Source organism: Drosophila sulfurigaster, chromosome 2R (assembly GCF_023558435.1).
Source record: "Drosophila sulfurigaster albostrigata strain 15112-1811.04 chromosome 2R, ASM2355843v2, whole genome shotgun sequence".
In the NCBI taxonomy this organism is placed as follows: domain Eukaryota; kingdom Metazoa; phylum Arthropoda; class Insecta; order Diptera; family Drosophilidae; genus Drosophila; species Drosophila sulfurigaster.
Genome location: NC_084882.1, coordinates 15,344,360 through 15,364,275, shown reverse-complemented (window position 1 = coordinate 15,364,275; position 19,916 = coordinate 15,344,360). Strand labels below are relative to the sequence as shown.

Here is a 19,916-nt window from a genome sequence, read left to right as displayed (position 1 = left end):
TTGCCTTCATTCGCTTCTTTGCCTTTGTCAATGATAGCGAAAACAGATAATAAACACACCAAAAAACCATGAAGATATTTGTTTTGAAGACAAACATATTTATGATATTATGATATTATAAAATAGTTAATTGAAAAGAATTCGTGGACTGCAACTAAAATCTAATACAGCGCAACAAACGAAATGTTGTTAGACTACATTTTATATTGATTTTCTGGGAATTGTACTAAATTCAAAATGACAACACAAACCGGAAAATACTTCAACACGAAACTTTAGCTTAATTTGGATTTTAAATTCGTTCTTTGTTTTGGCCGATGATCTGCATGTTGATAAATTTAATATCAGTCGAAACTATATTCATTAACTGGAGATATTGGTTTCCTATATCTAATATAGTCGAACCCATTGATCCATTTACTAAAGAAGCATTAAACTTGCTAAGAGATCAGAATATCAAAACAGAGTTGAAGAATATTGTTATCAAAGGCAATTAAAGTTAAGCAATTATATTGAAGACTAGGAGAGAATCGCAAGTCCATAATCAAAAATAAATACATAAATATTTATTAAGGTAAACTTTCAGTTATAATCCTAATAAATAAAGCTTAAACATATGTATACATATATTCATACCAATATTGTTTACTATTTTCTTCAACTGCACACCGCAACATAAATCTACTAATACAACCACCAAAGTGATGCAAATTGAAACCTGAATTTGAATAGCCCATTGTTTATATATCTTTGAAAACACATAATTTGCGTATCCAGTTTATTGCATCTCAAGTTCACTGAAAGTAGTATAAAAACAGCAAGTTTTAATTTCAAATATATTTTGGCGGTGAAAGCAAAATGAACCTGTCATGCATTTAATTATAATTAATATAAATTTTTTGTTCTGCGAAATGTGCAAGTTTTTTATCTTCGGTTGATCGATCAACGTAAGCAGCATTTAAATATTAAATGTCTGATTCCAAATTTTTCTAATTTAAATTATAATGATTTCCTGGAGCTCAATTACAGCCACCTTCATTAGAATTCTTGTCAAAGGCATAATTGACGAAACTGTTATTAAGCCCAAATAAATATTGCATGTTATTAGAATAATGAATGAAAAGAGATTAATTTTTTTTTTACGTCCAAGAAATACTTCTAAGAAGAGCACCCTATATAATTATAGAATTTCTGTTTAAAACAAACATGTTTTCAATTATGCTAACTTAGTTAAATAAAATCAGCTCATTTAAGTATTTTGCTTTGCATCAGCTGCACATTTTTGTCAGATCGATTTAGGAAGTCAACCGCAACCGACGTAGCTCAATTCAGCTTATCTCAGTATGCAAGCTCATTTATTGCAAATTTTGATACTCCTAATTGGATTTACATACATCCATGCAGGAAACTTCTTGACCGAGAAACGTAAGCAAAATCTTACAATATCAACAATGCACATCAAAATTTTGAAATTCCATTTCAGCTGATGTCCTCGAATCCTGCTCCTTCGATGGTCCTAAATTCAAGGAATGTTTAATTAGTAACCTTCAAGTGATCTTCATTAACTGGACTCATGGGCTGCCCGGCTCAAACATCATTGGTCCCGTGGATCCGTTTACCATAAAACGATTGATTTTATCTAGATCATCTCCGAGTGATGACAGCAATCCCGTAAATGTCGACACAGATGTGCAAAATGTTCTTGTCAGCGGTGTTAGCCAGGCAAAAATCGTGGATGCAAGGTAAATATTTAAATATCATTATCATGAAAATTATTAACAATAATATTAATTTAATTTCAGTTATCTTCCAAAAAACAATAAAACCGAAGTTCTTCTCTGGATTCCGAAGCTAAGGATTGATTTCGACTATAGTGTTAAGGGCAATGTTGGCGGCCGAAAACTTGATGATCATAGCAAGGGCCATGTAAAAATAGGTAATAAAATATCTGCTCTTTAAAAAAAGAATTGATTGGAAGCTCTATCTTATCTTATCCACAGAAAAACTGTTGATCGCTTTTGATGTTGACATAGCATCCCAAGTCACACCCAAAGGCAACTTTATCGATGTGCAACATGTCAGCGTAAGTTTCAGAGAAATCGGGAAACTGAAATTCAAAGTGAATAAATTGTTTGGAGGCGACAAATATCTAGAACAATTAACCCATAATTTTATTAATGAAAACTGGGTTGAATTCTACATAAGCTGGAGGCCAATCATCGAATATGTCATCGAGACGATGGTTTTTCTACGCTCAAGAAAAATATTTAGTTATATACCAGCAGAATATCTGATTGATAACTATGCATTGCTCGAATCGTTATTTTAATATCTAGAAATACAAAATATATTAAAATACATAATATTGTTATTGATTTTTTAAACAAACTACAATATCAAATGCTCAAATAAAGTTTATACTTTTGTTGCAAAATATACTGCGAATTAATTAAATAATACTCGTACGTCCAAATTATTTATTACTATGTTGTGTTAATTTTCAGAATGATAATAAATGACCCTTTTTTAGCATTTATTGTTTCCAAGGTAAGTGAGACCTATTAATACAAGTCATATCTAACGGTGTATACCTGTTTTCTCAAAGCTAGTTTCATTGGATTTTGAATTCTATTTGATATGTATATTGCACACTACCTGTAGATATCTTGTCTCATATCGATTTCGGCAGTCAAACGGAACGTAACAAATTAAAGTTAGCTTTAAATTGGCAGAATGCAAATTCATATTCTAGGAGTTGCGCTGCTTGCAGTGATTTTGACTAGTGCTCAAGCAGGAGAGTACTTAACCGAGAAACGTAAGGATTTCTTAATGCTTTTTTTGCTTCTAATTCTTCTCACCTTATCCTTTTTATTTTTCAGCTAATGTACTTGTGCCCTGTTCTTTGGATGATTCAAATATTAGCAATTGTCTTGCCAAAAATCTCCAGGACATCTTCATCAATTGGGCAGATGGTATACCTGGAAAGGATGTTTTTGGACTTACAGATCCATTTAATCTCGACAACTATATTGAGACAAAGGAAATTTCAGGGTTCGATGGCAGACCCATTACTATTCACAATGAATTTTTGAACTTTTCTGTAAAAGGCTTGAGTCAGGGAATTATCAGCGCAGCCAGGTAAACAACAAATCATAATCAACATATAACCAATTAATTTATTGAATTACGTTTGTAATATTTTTTTAGTTACGGAGACGGTATTGCAACAGCTTCTTTGGATATTCCAAAGCTAATCCTAAATTTCGATTTCAAGGCCACAATTGAGGACGGTAAAAATATATCTAAAATTGACGACAAGGTTGAAATGAATTTAAGTAATATACAATATATATATTTACATACATACACTATTCATAACAAACTTTTTTATATTAGTTGGTGTAACAATTGACTTTAGTGCAAATCTTCAACGCAGAGAGACACCAAAAGCCACGTTTCTGGATTTTTCAAAAGTAGAAAATCACCTGCAGCCCTCAGACATCCAAATACTGAGTGCAGCTGATCCGGATAAGTCCTTTAATAGATATATTTCAGACCCACAGAATGACTTCAGCGGAGTTTTCAAAGCCTGGGATCGCAATTGGGTTGATCCATTACTGTTAAAGCGCGTAAATAAAATATTTAAGTATATTCCAGCTAACTTCATAATTAAAAATATTTAATTGAAAACGGTAACTAAAATATATTGTTTTTAGTTGATTTTTGATTATGAAAAATAATAAAATATGAATTGTTTTATAACAAGTTGATTGGACTTTGAATAATAAATAAACACACTTCCAAATCTATGGTCTTTTAAAATTTGTTACTAATTAACTAATTTGCCAAAGGCCAAAGCAGCAAGCGCTAGTAAATCTACGCGAGGTTATAAATTAATTTATTATCTAAGCTTTTTAATAAATCAATAAATAACTAACTAATTAACAACTAACTGCATAGAAAGTTTTAATAAATATTTTTAAGAGAAATTAGTAAATCATTTAAAACTCAAACAATTATTTCCTAAATTACAAGACCATTCTGATTTTTAAATATTTTGCCACATTGAGGTGCGTTATATTTTCGGTGTTGATTAAATATATTCTGAAACTAAACAATGTTATATAATAATTGCATATTTAAAATTTTCTACAAATCTAGTGTTTAATGTCAGAACATATATTTTCCGACATTCAGCATATTAAAATTTTTTAAAATTCCAGCAAGATGCGACCGCATAACTGATTTGATTTTATTGAAAATTAGCGGGTATCTCAAAGTCGACTACATTCGACAGTACCTTTCTTACTTGTTTATGTTGTTGCAATGCTAACCAAAGTACGTTCATTACGGATTCATTTTTCCACAGAAAGCGAGAGGTACTAAATCAAGCACACCGATGTCAATTCTAACGGAATATACCTGTTTTTATAAAGCTAGTTTTATTGAATTGCTATTGATTATATTGATCCAGTATATAGCACAATACCAGTAGGTATTTGTGTCATTTCGATTTCGGCAGTCAAACCAAATCTTCTTTGAGACATTGCATTGAACTTAAAACTGGCAAAATGCTATTTCATGTTCTAAGAGTTACATTGCTTGCAGTTACATTGACCAACGCTCTATCTGAAAAATACTTAACCGAGAAACGTATGTTTAAATGTTTGTTATCAACTATATTTACTTCAATTTTTTCAATCTGTGTTTCAGCCGCTGATTTGGTACCCTGCTCGATAAAGGATCCCAAGTTTAATAAGTGTCTAATCAAAAATCTTCAAATTATATTTATTAACTGGAAAGATGGCATCCCCGGTTCAGATATAGTTGGACCCATAGATCCATTTACTATTAATTTTGATTTCTGGACCAAATTATTCGGCAGTGAACTTAGCAGCCTCGGGATTGAAATAAATTTTACTGATATTGTTGTCAAAGGCATGAGTAAAGCAGTTATTACGGAGGCGAGGTAAAGATGGAAAGGATCACAATCTTTTATGTAAATATTTATTGTAGTATACTTTCAGCTATGATCCTTCCAAATATGAAGCCAAGGTTGCGTTTAACATTCCAAAGCTCAGCTTTTTCTTCGAATACTCTGTAAAGGGAAATGGATCTACTAATAACGTGCAACTTTACAGTAAAGACGATGGTACAATAGAATTGAGTAAGATATTATACCTATACAACTTGGAATACTTAATTCCCAAATCTCATTTCATTAATAGGCGACTTATTATTGGAATATGAGATGACACTTAAGCCGCGTGTTGCACCTGAAGGAACATTTTTCGATGTGGAACACTTGAAAGGTGATTTCAAAGATGTAGGAGATGCCAAAAACGATTTGGATGAATCGATTGTGGAAAGGGAAACTAGTTTAATCGATATTGACTGGAGGGAATTGTATCGTTCATTTCAAGAATTTTATGACTCTCCACATGAGTCGCTGTTGCTCGATCGGGTCAAAAAGATATTAAGTTATATTCCAGCCACTTATATTATCGATAATATTCATTGATTCCTGTGATTGTATGATAAATATTTTTTGAAAGCTAATAAAGCCTATATTATTATTATTTTGATTACAATCAATATATTATTGTCCACCCTTTTCATTACCCTCACGATGAATGAGAAATTTTCGTAATTGCTACTAAAATTACCATTTATAGAAATTCAAAATTTTATTTCCAATTGTTTACATATTTTTAAAAACATTTTCTGATTAGAGATAACAACTTTTTGCCCATTGTTTTTACAACATATAATAATAATTGGAAAGAGATTTATTTAGGTATTTTTCTGCAATAATACTATCATACATATTACGTTTTCCAAAGAAAAAGAGCTACGAATACAAACCGACGTAATTTGTGACGACATATTCCTTTGACGTACTCAATCACTTGACTTTATATAACAATAAATATAGTTGTTTGTCTCACATCGATTTCGACAGTCAAACGAAATCTAACAAATTAAATTTAGATTGAAATTGACATAGTGCAAATTCATATACAACGAATTTTGGTACTTGCAGTGAGGTTGACTTCTTCTCAAGCAGAAGATTACTTAACCGAGAAACATACGAGTTGTTTTAGCCTTACTTGCTAATGTTATTCTTTTGTTCCTCTAAAACTGACCTGAATAGGTCTATATATAAATATTTAGTAGATACAAATTACTTTAGAGGGATTTTCAGAGCCTGGGATCGCTATTGGGCTGATTTAAAAACATTAAAAAAAACATGTAACTAAATATTCTAAACAATTCACATGTTTTTTATTTAATTAGATAATGAACTTATTATTAGAAAATAAAATTAAAGTGTTCAAGTAATTACATTAGTATATATTGATTCAATTACATTTTTAATAATATTGACTTACATCTGTTGTCCCCTCAATTAAAACTGAATTTAGATCAAGAAAAATACATGCTACAGGGTATTTCTCAGCAGAATATACTACTACCCTTTTTTTCGTTTTCTCTGTTTAAGATTTGTGCATATTAGTTACACTTATTCATTCATTTTTCCACAGAAAGAGAGTGCGGCTAATTGAAGCACCCGACGTCAAATCTAACGGCAAATACCTGTTTTCATAAAGCTAGATTCATTGAATTGCCAAAATGTATTAATTCAGTATATAGCACAATGTACGCAGTTGTTTGCATCATATTCAATTCGACAGTCAACCCAAATCAATCTTGAGGAATTGCATTTAACATAAAACCGGCAAAATGTCAATTCATATCCTAGGAATTGCGCTGCTCGCAGTTACATTGACCAGCGCTCTACCTGCAAAATTCTTGGCTGAGAAGCGTAAGTTAAAATGTTTGGTAAGGGCTATCGAATAAATTTGTTCTAATAATCTTTCTTTTTCAGCCTCTGACCTGGTAGCCTGCTCGTTAGAAGATGCTAAGTTTAACGAATGTCTTGTTAAAAATCTTCAAACTATATTTATCAACTGGAAAGATGGGATCCCCGGTTCAGATATAGTCGGACCCATAGATCCATTTACTATTAAATTTGACATTTGGACCAAAATATTAAACAATGAACTATTCAGCAAATACTTGGGTAATGGAACAGACTTTAAAGATATTGTCGTTAAAGGCATGAGTCAAGCAACTATTACGGAGGCTAGGTAAATATGGAAAGAATCATAATCATTCAAGTACATAAATATTGTGGTATTCCTTCAGTTATGATCCTACCAAATATGAAGCGAAGGTTGTTTTTAAGATTCCAAAGCTGATCTTTCATGTCGACTACAAATTGACGATTAGTGGAGGTGTTAATAATTTACAAATCAGCACTAAAGGCTCTTCTAGCTTAGAATTGGGTAACATAATACATATACTATGCAACATACAATCCTTTGTTTATAACTCTTTTGTATTAATAGGCGATTTATTATTGGAGTATAGGGTGACTCTCAAGCCGCGTGTTACACCCGAAGATACATTCTTCGATGTCCTACAGCTAGAAGGCGGTATCAAAAAAGAGTTAGATGCCAAAGACGATCTATCAATGACGATGTCTACGATGCTTACTGGAGGGAATGGTTCAAGACCTTTAAAACCTTTTTTGATCCAACAGCTGAGTCGTTGTTGCTTCAACGGGTCAAGAAGGTATTGAGTTATATTCCAGCCACTTATATAATCCAAAATATTCACTAAATACCTGAACATAGCAAATGAATTCGAAACTAAAACGTCTATATTATTATTATTCTGATTACACTTAAATATATATTAGCAGCACTCTGCATGAGAAAATTTCTAATAAAGCCAAAGTTATATAACGTCACTGCTATCAACGAAAACCTGATTTTGTATTTCGCATTGTTTACATATCTTCAAAAAAATTTGCGTATCCAGTTCACTGCATATCAACTACAATATAACACTCAGTCAGCAGGTTTTTATCTCAGATAGTAGCCAAAGCCGAGAGCCAAGTCAAACAGTCTTAAACTTTTTATATATGTTTTAAAAATAATTATATATATCATATACAATAAAGCTGAAGCAAATGAGATTTTAATATTTTATGAATTAAATATAAATTTTACTTGGAATCAATAAATTAATAAAAGTACATTCATTTGGCATTAATTTTTTTCCACCGAAAGAGAGAGAGCTACTAATATAAACAGTCAGACGTTATCTCTATCGACGTATACCTGTTTCTTAATGAAGTATATACCACAACACATGTAGTTCTTTATCTCATATTGATTTTGGCAGTCAACCGACATCTACCACATTAAACTAAGCTTAAAATTGGCAAAATGCAAATTCATATTCTAGGAATTGTGCTGCTTGCAGTGACGTTGAATACCGCTCGAGCAGGAGAATACTTAACCGAGAAACGTAAGGATTTCTTAATTCCTGTTTACATCTTATCAAAGTTTATCATTTTAATTTTCAGCTGATGCACTGGCGACCTGCTTAGAGGATGATGAAAATAAAGATATTTGTCTTGCCAAAACTATCCATAACACCATTATTAATTGGGCAGATGGAATACCTGGAAAAGATATTTTCGGACTAACAGATCCATTCACTCTTAACGACTTTAATGTGACAAGGGAAATTTCAGCGGACGATGGTACTCCCAGTGTTATCCATATTCAATATTCAAATTTTTCTGTAAAAGGCTTGAGCCAGGGAGTTATCACTAGAGCCAGGTAAAGATCCAATGAAAGTCGACATATATTAATCAATTAGCTCATCTAAATATATCTTTGATATTCTTTTAGATACTTTGGAAGATTTGTAACAGCTACATTGGAAACTCCAAAGTTGGTTTTAAATTTCAACTTAAATGCTACTATAAATGAAGGTTCAAAAAACATCCGAAATTGTCGACAAAGTTCAAGCGGAAATGAGTATGAATTGCATATATGAACATATAGGCTATAAGCACAATTCATAACTATTTCTTTTTATTGAAGGCTTATTTGTGGACTTTGATGCATACTTTGAAAAGCGACACAGATCCAACGCAACATTTTGGTATGTGAAAAATATGAGAACTGGTATATACGAAGTCCTAGACTTCAGTCTACAAACTCAAACTGACTTCGATAAGTCCATGTATAAACATTTTATGGACTCAAAGAATGATGTCAGCGGGTTTTTGAAAACCTGGGATCGCCATTGGGGTGAATTATTATTGAGAAAACGCGTTAATAAGATATTGAACTATATTCCTGCTGGATTCATAGTTGACAGTAATTTCTGGTAACTCTATTAAAATTAATTCATATATTTTATAAATGATTGAGTGAACTTTGGAAAATGAACTAAATATGTTTTGTAAATAATAAAGAATTCAAGTGTTTTGTATAATATTGAGTGAGTTGATTTTTTATTATAAACATCTTGTTAATAATAACAAATGGTGACACTCACTTCCAAGTACTACTTAACTCAGTAAGGAAGTTAGCTAGTGTACAGAAGATATTATCAGTTTATTTTTATGTTTGCTATTTAAAGAGTTCTACATTTAATTTGAAATGTATGTTATAGAAAGATTCTTTCAGTTCCGATGAAAATCAGGCTATATTAAATACTACATATGCTTGATATTCAGAAACTACAAATTTAACTCAAATATAAATAGCAATACGATAGAAAGGATGATCTGGACAATGATTTTATTGATTTTGTTAACAAAATCAATAAAATATATTAAAGACACATTATATTTATTATCTCAGCATTTATCATTATTTGCATATGTGGAGTAGAGCTCTTGACACCAGAACACGTTAAGAACAGATGTTCAGAAAATTACTTTGCCAATTAACAAGAAATTCCACGTGAATCTCACTAACTTGTATGAGGGTGATGTTGATTTTAGAGAGATGATGAAAAGTGTAGCAACAACAATTTGGAACTCAATTCTGAACTGAAATTATTCGACATTATGATAATGTGATTAGGAACTATCACTAAGAATATCCACCTTAATAGAATACATATGATATATAACATACAAAGATGTAATTATTTATAAAAACTCAATTATCATTGATATTAAATAAAACAAAATTGCTCAATATTCATATAACACAAACTTTATTATTGTTTGTTCGGCAATGTTGTGTTAACCAGTATTTAGCTTGTCTGTAAGAATATGAAGTGAATTAGACAGAAATTAAATAAACAGCTTACTTTTTCCTGTTTATTCAATTCAGGGTGCACTGTACGATGCAGTATCCAGATCCAGGTATTAATATATAAATAACACCCTGTATTATAATGACGTCAAGTCTAATGCTGCCAAACTTGTTAATTAGTAACTCTCCTGTAGCTATTATATTCATTAAACAACTAAAACAATCATAAATTTCGAATTTCTGGATTATTGCATTTCATTTTGAATATAATCCAACCGCTGCAGGCTTTTTTGGTCAGATTATTTTGAGCACTTCAACCACAGCGACGTTACTGGATCCCATTCTCAATTATTTATACCAAAATGCAAATTCAAATTGGAATTTCATTGGGATTGTTGCTGCTTTCGCTTGGATTGCCAGCTACCGAGGCTGGTAAATATTTGACCACGCAACGTAAGCAGAATTTTATAAAGTGTTCCACCAATCTGCAAGTGTTTTAAAATGATTATTTTCCTCTGAAAGCGTCTGAGTTGACACCTTGCCACTTGGGCGATCCAAGTTTTGAATCATGTTTTACCAAAAATATGCAAACAATATTTATTACCTGGAATAATGGACCACCTGGCTCTAACAATTTGGGACCCTTTGACCCGCTTACCATTAAGCGATTGAAAATTTCCCAGGCTGGCAACAATGTGATTACTATCAATGCAGATTTAAAGAATCTCGTGGTGAAGGGCGCTGGTCAAGCAGTTGTCAAGAAGGCCACGTAAGAGTAAAAGATGTTTTATCGGTTAGCGACATATAAATTATATAAAACGCTTATTTTTAGCTACGATCCCGACCGAGGTCTAGTGAAAAGTATTTTGTCCATTCCAAAACTAAGATTTGAATTCGACTATAAATTGAAAGGACATGTGCTACTTCTTAATCTGAATGGTCAGGGCAATGGCTTTTTTTGAAACTGGTAAGCTAATGAATTATATAAAACTAAGCGTCAGTCATTAATATTATCATTTGATTACAGAAAAAAATAACAGCGCTTCTTGAAGTTGTTGTTAAGCCTCGAATCACACCCGATGCTAGCTTTTCCGATGTGCAGAGTTCAAAAGTAAGTTTCCCAGAGATCGGAGGGTTTAGAATCAAATTGAATAATCTATTTGGAAACGATAAACAACTGGAGGAAACAGCTCATACAATCTTTAATGAGAACTGGCGTCAGTTCTATGATATCTTGCAACCGGCAATTGAGCAATCCATTCAAGCAGTGATGCTCGATCGGACAAATAAGATTTTCAGCTACTTGCCAGCCAACTTCATAATTGAGAACTACCATTAAGCGGTATTATATATCTGATATTAGTGGCGTAATGCAATATATGCAGTAATTATTAAATACATTGTATTAATGTACAAATAATTGTTAACAAAGTGCGATTAAATGGATCATAAGAGATTAATTCCCTTACTCAATGTGTGATTAGCAATGACCCATCATAAACTTTATTCAAGGGGTTGGTAATATAAAACTGTAATAACCATTCAAATTAGTTTTATAAAACGCTCAAAGTACTGTAAAGTACTACAAAACTTTCTAGATAAGTAGCAGCCCGATTCAAATGAGGCGCAGACATCCGGAAGCAGTCGAGATGAATGCAACTCAGAAGAGCAGCAATCCTTATTGCCTTTTTTACGGCTTATTCGCAATCTTTTTGTGCAATGAAGTCGTTGGCGTCGAGTACTTCACCGAGAAGCGTAAGCTCTACCCATGAGTCCTTTTTTATGTAAATAAAGAAAATCAATTTGATAATTACAGCATCGTTTTTGCCCTCATGTCGCATTAAGGATCCCGAATTTACAACATGCTCGACAAACAGCATTCAGAAATTAATTGATCAGATGAACATCGGTATACCAGAGTTGCTAAATACATTTGGTCCTTTGGATCCTATGCGGATCAGGGATATTATCTTTAAACAGGATAACAATAATGTAGCCACACTTAATTGTAATCTAACCGATGTACACATCAAAGGCTACTCGAAAATGAAGATTAAGGAATCACGGTCTGTACCAAAATACAAATTTATTATTTTTAAATATTGACTACTCACATACTATGAATGCACAGTGTGAGCAAAAAGGACTTCAGCTGGCAAACAAAGATCTTTTTGCCCAAAACACGAATGGAATCCAAATATAAAATGGAAGGTCGCATTCTAGTGATACCGCTAAGTGGATCAGGCAACATGGTCATGGAAGTCGGTCAGTAAACAAGCATCTGGTTATCTTTTCATTCTAATCATCATTACGTGTCCTTTGCAGAAAATCTTAATGTTATAATGCTAGCCAAAACGCATCTCTATGAGAAGGGTGGCTTCACATTCTACAACATTACTTCTATAAAAACTAAACTGAATATGACACGTATTTACACTAACATGGACAATCTTTTCAATGGTCGCGACAAGGAAATTGAACGTAGTACGAACGAGTTCTTCAATGAAAATTGGCGTGAAGTCTATGAAGCATTCCGCCCACTGATTACTGAAACTGTAGAGACCGTACTAATGGAACTTTTATCCTCTGTATTTAGTCTTATACCCGCCAACTATTTTATTGAGGATATTCCTACACCCAAGCAATTATACGGAGATAAGGGTAATGAGTAAAAGAAATAAATTGCAATTATCTGGGGTACATTTTCTAAATATTTTAAATCTTACTAATTGGTCATTAATATTGTTTAAGTACTTTCAGCAGAATAAGATACGATCAAATAGAAAACTTAACTTATATGAGTAAAAGTATTTATGAAAATTTATTAAATTTAATTTAAATTGTCATACATTTTATAGTGCAAAATATATATTCATCAGATATCTTTTTGGATTTTATACTATACTATTATAAACAATTAGTATAAAAAGGTCAAGCGGCAGAGCAATTAGTAGTCATAAAATATACCATTATATACCCCTAAAGAACACATATGTGTAATTATTAAAATGGAAGGTTGAACACTGCTGAGTCAGAACTTTGTAGAACTTGATTTGAATTGCATGCATACGTATAGAACCTTTATAAGCAAAACCTCAAAATTAGATATTTTATTTTTATCAGTTAGCCACAGTTAAGGAACATTGAATTCCGGCATCTGAGCATAAATTTCTATACTACACAAATAAAACATAATTGATAATTAAATTTAAGTAAAAAAAAAATATTCCCAAGAAGTACTATTCGCTCACATCACATTATCAAAATTGAATTTGTCTCAGTAATATATGTATTTTTCAATATAACATTAAACCCGAAATGCCACTTTTTGATGTTTAATAAAAGCTGTTTAAACTGATATAAACAAATAATTAAATAATAAATGTTCGCAGCTACGCTAACCAGTTTGTTTATTCGTTGTTTGTGTGGAATGATTACAAAAAAGTGTTAAGAGAATAATATGACGATCAAAGATCACTTTAGTTGAACAATTTTCCACTCAATTCCCACATTTTTCATTACTATGTCTCAGACAGTTTTTGCTTTGGTCATAATAAACAAAATAAACAACAAAGTGTATAAGGTACAGTGAAATTACGTTTTATAAAATTATAGTGGCTATTGATGGTATAAAGCAACGCTCAATAAAACATAGAAAACAAATGTAGTTCTCTCTAAAAGGGTATAGAAGAATAATACAAAAATAAAAATACTCTTGGCAATAAAACCTTGCGTTAGACCTGTTGCTTTGGTCTTCTAGGTGTTTAATCGACTTAAAAGTGCTTGGCATCAACTAGGTTAATTTAATTGCACGCTCAAAGCTCAACAGTGAGAACACACTCGCATTACGCATTGCAGTTACTAAGTAGTTGTCAGATACATTTGTTTGAGATTCAGATACTTGTAAGCAGTCGACATGAGCAGCACGCGACATAGTAGCAATCCGCTTAGCTTTTTCTGCGGCTTGTTGGCAATCTTTTGGTGGAACGGGGTCGCCTTCAATGTAGCAGCCGTGGAATTCTACACCGAGAAGCGTATGTTGAACTGGGCTACATTTTGTTAATATTCAATAACATAAATGGCATTCGCAGCATCGTTTTTGCCATCGTGTCGCATCTATGAGCCCGGCTTTACAAAGTGCTCTACAAACAGCATTCAGAAACTAATTGATCAACTTCATGTTGGTATACCAGAAATTGTCGAGAAATATGGAACGTGGGATCCGATGCATGTCAGAGACATTGTTTTCAAGCAGGATAACGTTGAAGTCGCCACCATCAGAGCCAATCTCACCGATGTCGTCGTTAAAGGATTTTCCCAAACGAAGATCAAGGAAAGCCGGTAAGTGAGAATGTTCAAAAAAGGAATGTTAGCGCAGACTCATGATTGTATTCACAGAGTGAGCAAAAAGGACTTTCACTGGCAAACTAAAATCTTTTTGCCCAAAATGCGATTAGATGCCAAATATAAAATGCAGGGTCGCATTCTATTGATACCGCTTAGTGGGGAGGGCAACATATTTATAGAGATCGGTGAGTGTAATTAGATTAGAGATTGGTTCTTTTCTTACGAAATTCTGCTTCAGAAAATCTTGATATTCTGATGTACACAAAGACGCGACTCTACGAGAAGGGCGGCTTCACCTTCGATAATGTGACAGCGGTGCAAGTGAAGCTAAATATGACTCGAGTTCGCACCCAACTGGACAATCTTTTCAATGGTCGCAGCAAGGAGGTGGAACGTAGTACGAACCAGTTCTTCAACGACAATTGGCGTGATTTCTATGAAGCATTGCGACCTCTGATCGTTGATACGGTGGAAAACATAATGAAGGACATTATGTCCGCTGTTTTCCATTTAATACCGGCAAACTTCTTCGTCGAGGATATTCCCACACCACAGCAACTGTACGGGACAAAAACGTAAAACACGAATATGATAATAATATCTAATTAAATAGCTTAACGCGTCTCTCGCTTTGGAATTTTGAGCAAATTGTTCTTTTTGATTAGTATAAAAAAAAATTGATTCATCCGGCATTTTTGTTTAGCATATGTATACACAATATAAGCATCAGCAAAATATATGTTAAAGATTATTGATGAAATTTATCGTATTGTTCTATTTATTAACATGTCTATGAAATCTAAAAATAAAACAATAGAAGCAAAATATCTATATTTAGTAGAGATTGTACGTGAAATTTATCGCATTGACCCATCTATTAACATGTCTATTAAATCTAAAAAAACATATGAACTACAGTATCTATATATAGTAGAGATTATAAATGAAGTTTATCGATTTGTCGGATCTATTAACATGTCCATTAGTGCTACAAAAAAAACAACCTTTCTGTACGAGATACATATGTACTTTACTTAATACATTTAACTCTTATATTAAATAATATACATGCAGTATTTTAAATTTGTGCTTTTCAATCTACTCAACATGCAAAGTAAAAACCTCTGTAAAAATATCTGAGTTGGAAGGTTAAGCACAGTCGCAAACCTGTAAGCTCAATACGCAGAGCTCGATTTCAAGTATAAATATGAAAAACTCAAGCTTTGCAAAAACTACTCAATTTACTTACATTTTTTATTCATATCTAGCCAAAGGCAACAGTGACGTCAGTTCAAATACTTACAATAAATGCGAATAAATCAAGCTTATTTAAAAAATATTTAACAGTAGATAAATAAAAACTGCTTTAAATTTGCATTATTAAGCCCGAATAATGGCTTCTTAATTTATAGAAAAGTATGTTCCAAATTGCTCTTCTGCAAGTATATACAAATTAATGAATCATCGGAAATGTAGTGTAGCCGTTATCACTCACCCATTTCAAGTCCGCTATTAGCTCGTTTCCTAAATATGTACATTACCACGCCGATAAGAAGCAGCACAGAAGTTCCGATTAAACCAAACAGCAAAGTCTTATTAGTCAGTATGCGCGCTCCAGCAGTCGATACGGTGATACAGTTGGTTGCATTCAACTTACTGTACCCATCGTTGCAGGTACATTCTCCAGGAGCACTGCAGAAACCATTCACACATCCTCCATCACAAATAGGCTGACAGATTTTCCCATCTGTTGTACTATATCCATACTTGCAAGCACATCTCTCAGGAACAATGCAGTATCCATTGAGGCATTCGTTTTCGCAGTGAGGTAAACAAATCGAATCACTTTCTCTTACATAGCCATCGAGGCATTCGCATTTGTCTGGAGCAGTGCAGATGCCGTTACAGCAGGGTGTGCTGCAAACTGGAATGCATCGATTGGTAGTGGAATCTAGCTCGTAGCCATTTTGGCATAGCATATGACCTGTTTGAGATGCGGGAAGTAGTAGAAACACCAACAGAAATATTCCACGACCAAGCATAGCGTATGAATGTGTCTTTGCTTAACTTGTTAAATATTCAAACTAAAATTATTTCAAAGCAAACACATAGCACAGAGTGCGTTAAATCCGATAACAGCAGAATAAAACTTAGAGAGAAACACTCAACCAAACACAGTGAGTAAGGCCACTATCACCATTATACTCGCTCATGACCCATGAATTTTGGTCAGTGTATCTGAAGTTTCCGTTTCTCATATCTCCAAGGAATGCAAATCACAGAAAGCCTAAAGTTGACTTGCCCTTAAAATATTTCTTTAACAAATTAAATTTGAAAAAATTAAAATTAAATAAAATTGTTTAAAATACTTGAAATATATTACTTTTTTAAATGATGCAGCATACGAAAAATAATTAGAAAAATTAAATATCTTTAGGCCAGGGATCTCCTCAATCTAAACATATGCATAAGGTCCATACAAAGTCCGTAAAGCAGAAATGTTTGTAGAAATATTGTATTCAAAGTGTAAGGCATACCCACTAATTATGAAATGCTATTATGAAGAAGCTCAAACTCAACCAAAGGTACTCAATTTACTTACATATTTTATTCATATATTTCAATAATGACAATAATGGCAATAATGACTTCAGTTTAAGTAATTATATTAAATGACAATAGATCAACTTTAATTAAAAATCATGTAGCTATATGTAAATAAAAACTTTTTGGAATTTATATTATTGAAATTTTTGATGTGAAATTAGGCTCGAATTATGTCGGCTTGATTGGACAAATAGTGTACACCATATCGTTCTTCTGCAAATATACACAATTAGTTTAAATTGGAAACTTTTAGTATTGCAAATGTTCCCAGTTAACACTCACCCTTCTCTCCCACTCTGTAACCTCTTTTTCTAAATGTGTACATCACGGAGCAGATAACAAGCATCAGCAACACAGAGGTGCCAATTAAAGCAAACAGCAAAGTCTTCATTCTTAAGTGGCGTGTTTGACCAGCATTCTCGGTATTTCCATTAAACACGCACCCATCTTCAAACTCCGACAGCTGTCCATCGATGCAGGCGCACACGTTCGGATATATGCAATATCCCTGAATGCATTCCCATTCACAGATTGGAAGACAAAATAGGTTGGTTGTATTGAAAGCATCTTCTGTTAATCTGTAGTCCGTCTTACAAATGCATTCGTCATTTACACAGCTTCCGTTCCTACATCGCTCAGCGCAATCAACCGTAAGATTATTTCCAGTAACTTGAATGTAGTTTGGGCTTTCAGTTGTATACAAACCCATAGTCAAGGTCTCGGTCACTTGGGCAACACATGTTTCGTCTATGTTACTATATCCATCGTCACAATGACATTTATTGGGGGACTCGCAAATACCATTGATACAACCATTTTCGCATATAGGTGCACAACTATCGTCCTCTATTTTATACCCATCGTTGCAAGAACATTTTTCCGGTGCACTACAGAATCCGTTCTTACAGTCATCCTTACAAATCGGAGTACAGCTGTTTTCACTTTCTTTCATGTATCCATCGTTGCAAGAACATTCTTCCGGTGCGCTACAGAATCCGTTTATACATTCATCCTTACAAACCGGAGTACAGCTGTTCTCACTTTCCTTCTTGTATCCATCGTTGCAAGAACATTCTCCCGGTGCGCTACAGAAACCGTTCTTACATTCAACCTTACAAATCGGAGTACAGCTGTTCTCACTTTCTTTTCTATATCCATCGTTGCAAGAACATTTTTCCGGTGCACTACAGAATCCGTTTATGCATTCATCCTTACAAATCGGAGTACAGCTGTTATCACTTTCTTTTCTATATCCATCGTTGCAAGAACATTCTTCCGGTGCGCTACAAAATCCGTTTATACATTCATCCTTACAAATCGGATTACAGCTGTTTTCACTTACTTTCATGTATCCATCGTTGCAAGAACATTCTCCTGGTGCGCTACAGAATCCGTTTATGCATTCATCCTTACAAATCGGAGTACAGCTGTTCTCACTTTCTTTTCTATATCCATCCTTGCAAGAACATTCTCCTGGTGCGCTACAGAATCCGTTTATGCATTCATCCTTACAAATCGGAGTACAGCTGTTCTCACTTTCTTTTCTATATCCATCGTTGCAAGAACATTCTTCCGGTGCGCTACAGAATCCGTTTATACATTCATCCTTACAAATCGGATTACAGCTGTTTTCACTTACTTTCACGTATCCATCGTTGCAAGAACATTCTCCTGGTGCGCTACAGAATCCGTTTATGCATTCATCCTTACAAATCGGAGTACAGCTGTTCTCACTTTCTTTTCTATATCCATCGTTGCAAGAACATTCTTCCGGTGCGCTACAGAATCCGTTTATACATTCATCCTTACAAATCGGATTACAGCTGTTTTCACTTACTTTCACGTATCCATCGTTGCAAGAACATTCTCCTGGTGCGCTACAGAATCCGTTTATGCATTCATCCTTACAAATCGGAGTACAGCTGTTCTCAGTTTCTTTTCTATATCCATCGTTGCAAGAACATTCTCCAGGCGCGCTGCAGTATCCGTTCTTACAGTCATCTTTACAAATTGGAGCACAGCTGTTCTCACTTTCTTTTCTATATCCATCGTTGCAAGAACATTTTTCCGGTGCGCTACAGAATCCGTTTATGCATTCATCCTTACAAATCGGAGCACAGCTGTTCTCACTTTCTTTTCTATATCCATCGTTGCAAGAACATTTTTCCGGTGCGCTACAGAATCCGTTTATGCATTCATCCTTACAAATCGGAGTACAGCTGTTCTCAGTTTCTTTTCTATACCCATCGTTGCAAGAACATTCTCCCGGCGCGCTGCAGTATCCGTTCTTACAGTCATCCTTACAAATTGGAGCACAGCTGTTCCTACTTTCTTTGTTGAACCCATCTAGGCAAGAACATTCTCCTGGAGCACTACAGAATCCATTCACGCATCCGCCATCACAAATAGGTTGACAGGTTTTCCCATCTGTCATACTATATCCATTATTGCAAGCACACATATCAGGAGACTCACAGTATCCGTTGCGACATTCATTTTTGCAGTAAGGGGAACAACTCGAATCACTTTCTCGCTCATATCCAGTGAGACATTCACATTTTCCTGGGGACGTGCATATGCCGTTTAAGCAGCCCTCTTTACAAATTGGAGCACATTTATTATCGAGACCTTTCTGATAGTTCTCATTGCAGCCACAAGTTTCCGGCGCACTACAAAAGCCGTTATCGCAGGGTGTATTGCAAACTGGAGTGCATCGATTGTCAGCGAAATCTAATTTGTAACCATCTTTGCACTGCGGATGACAAGTTTGAGTTGTGGGATTCAATGTGAATCCCTCATTGCAGGTACAAACTCCAGGAATCTTACACG

General features: G+C 33.8%; 9 protein-coding genes across 10 annotated transcripts; 7 read left to right on the top strand and 2 right to left on the bottom strand.

Moving 5' to 3' along the window:
- The first annotated feature begins 1,307 nt into the window (after nt 1-1,307).
- Nucleotides 1,308-13,017, top strand: LOC133836706 (uncharacterized). Its single transcript, XM_062267296.1, has 14 exons — nt 1,308-1,425; nt 1,484-1,742; nt 1,803-1,936; nt 2,001-2,319; nt 2,531-2,547; nt 2,880-3,138; nt 3,208-3,290; nt 6,890-7,151; nt 7,210-7,349; nt 7,490-7,638; nt 11,732-11,888; nt 11,950-12,199; nt 12,265-12,398; nt 12,459-13,017. Exons 1-14 carry the CDS (start codon nt 1,344-1,346, stop codon nt 12,803-12,805), a joined length of 2,592 nt encoding a protein of 863 aa, XP_062123280.1. The 5' UTR covers nt 1,308-1,343; the 3' UTR covers nt 12,806-13,017.
- Nucleotides 2,672-3,695, top strand: LOC133836240 (uncharacterized). The gene is made up of 4 exons (XM_062266612.1): nt 2,672-2,815; nt 2,880-3,138; nt 3,208-3,335; nt 3,397-3,695. Exons 1-4 carry the CDS (start codon nt 2,734-2,736, stop codon nt 3,681-3,683), a joined length of 756 nt encoding a protein of 251 aa, XP_062122596.1. The 5' UTR covers nt 2,672-2,733; the 3' UTR covers nt 3,684-3,695.
- Nucleotides 4,502-5,578, top strand: LOC133836239 (uncharacterized). The gene is made up of 4 exons (XM_062266611.1): nt 4,502-4,653; nt 4,714-4,969; nt 5,028-5,167; nt 5,229-5,578. Exons 1-4 carry the CDS (start codon nt 4,572-4,574, stop codon nt 5,519-5,521), a joined length of 771 nt encoding a protein of 256 aa, XP_062122595.1. The 5' UTR covers nt 4,502-4,571; the 3' UTR covers nt 5,522-5,578.
- LOC133836241 (uncharacterized) lies at nt 6,666-7,832 on the top strand. The gene is made up of 4 exons (XM_062266613.1): nt 6,666-6,826; nt 6,890-7,151; nt 7,210-7,349; nt 7,413-7,832. The coding sequence occupies exons 1-4, from the start codon at nt 6,745-6,747 to the stop codon at nt 7,643-7,645; spliced, it is 717 nt and encodes a 238-aa protein (XP_062122597.1). The 5' UTR covers nt 6,666-6,744; the 3' UTR covers nt 7,646-7,832.
- LOC133836242 (uncharacterized) lies at nt 8,249-9,257 on the top strand. Its single transcript, XM_062266614.1, has 4 exons — nt 8,249-8,379; nt 8,438-8,696; nt 8,769-8,897; nt 8,964-9,257. The coding sequence occupies exons 1-4, from the start codon at nt 8,298-8,300 to the stop codon at nt 8,980-8,982; spliced, it is 489 nt and encodes a 162-aa protein (XP_062122598.1). The 5' UTR covers nt 8,249-8,297; the 3' UTR covers nt 8,983-9,257.
- On the top strand, nt 10,434-11,599 carry LOC133836243 (uncharacterized). Its single transcript, XM_062266615.1, is given in 4 exon segments — nt 10,434-10,586; nt 10,656-10,902; nt 10,966-11,129; nt 11,174-11,599. Coding segments are annotated over 4 exon segments (801 nt in total). The 5' UTR covers nt 10,434-10,495; the 3' UTR covers nt 11,473-11,599.
- A 938-nt stretch (nt 13,018-13,955) lies between the features above and the next one.
- Nucleotides 13,956-15,236, top strand: LOC133838664 (protein takeout-like). Its single transcript, XM_062269831.1, has 4 exons — nt 13,956-14,167; nt 14,225-14,474; nt 14,532-14,665; nt 14,719-15,236. Exons 1-4 carry the CDS (start codon nt 14,050-14,052, stop codon nt 15,057-15,059), a joined length of 843 nt encoding a protein of 280 aa, XP_062125815.1. The 5' UTR covers nt 13,956-14,049; the 3' UTR covers nt 15,060-15,236.
- Nucleotides 15,237-15,715: 479 nt separating this feature from the next.
- LOC133838087 (epidermal growth factor-like protein) lies at nt 15,716-16,619 on the bottom strand. Of its 2 annotated transcripts, none has more exons than XM_062269050.1 (2): nt 15,976-16,619; nt 15,716-15,913 (listed from the first exon to the last, which is right to left on the bottom strand). In XM_062269050.1, exons 1-2 carry the CDS (start codon nt 16,520-16,522, stop codon nt 15,882-15,884), a joined length of 579 nt encoding a protein of 192 aa, XP_062125034.1. In that variant the 5' UTR covers nt 16,523-16,619; the 3' UTR covers nt 15,716-15,881. The 2 variants fall into 2 exon arrangements, with proteins under 2 accessions (XP_062125034.1, XP_062125033.1); XM_062269049.1 differs by having other exon boundaries at nt 15,717-15,916; nt 15,976-16,618.
- A 521-nt stretch (nt 16,620-17,140) lies between these two features.
- LOC133837736 (tenascin) lies at nt 17,141-19,765 on the bottom strand. Its single transcript, XM_062268597.1, is given in 3 exon segments — nt 17,141-17,300; nt 17,370-19,559; nt 19,562-19,765. Coding segments are annotated over 3 exon segments (2,310 nt in total). The 5' UTR covers nt 19,626-19,765; the 3' UTR covers nt 17,141-17,244.
- Between the last annotated feature and the right edge of the window lie 151 nt (nt 19,766-19,916).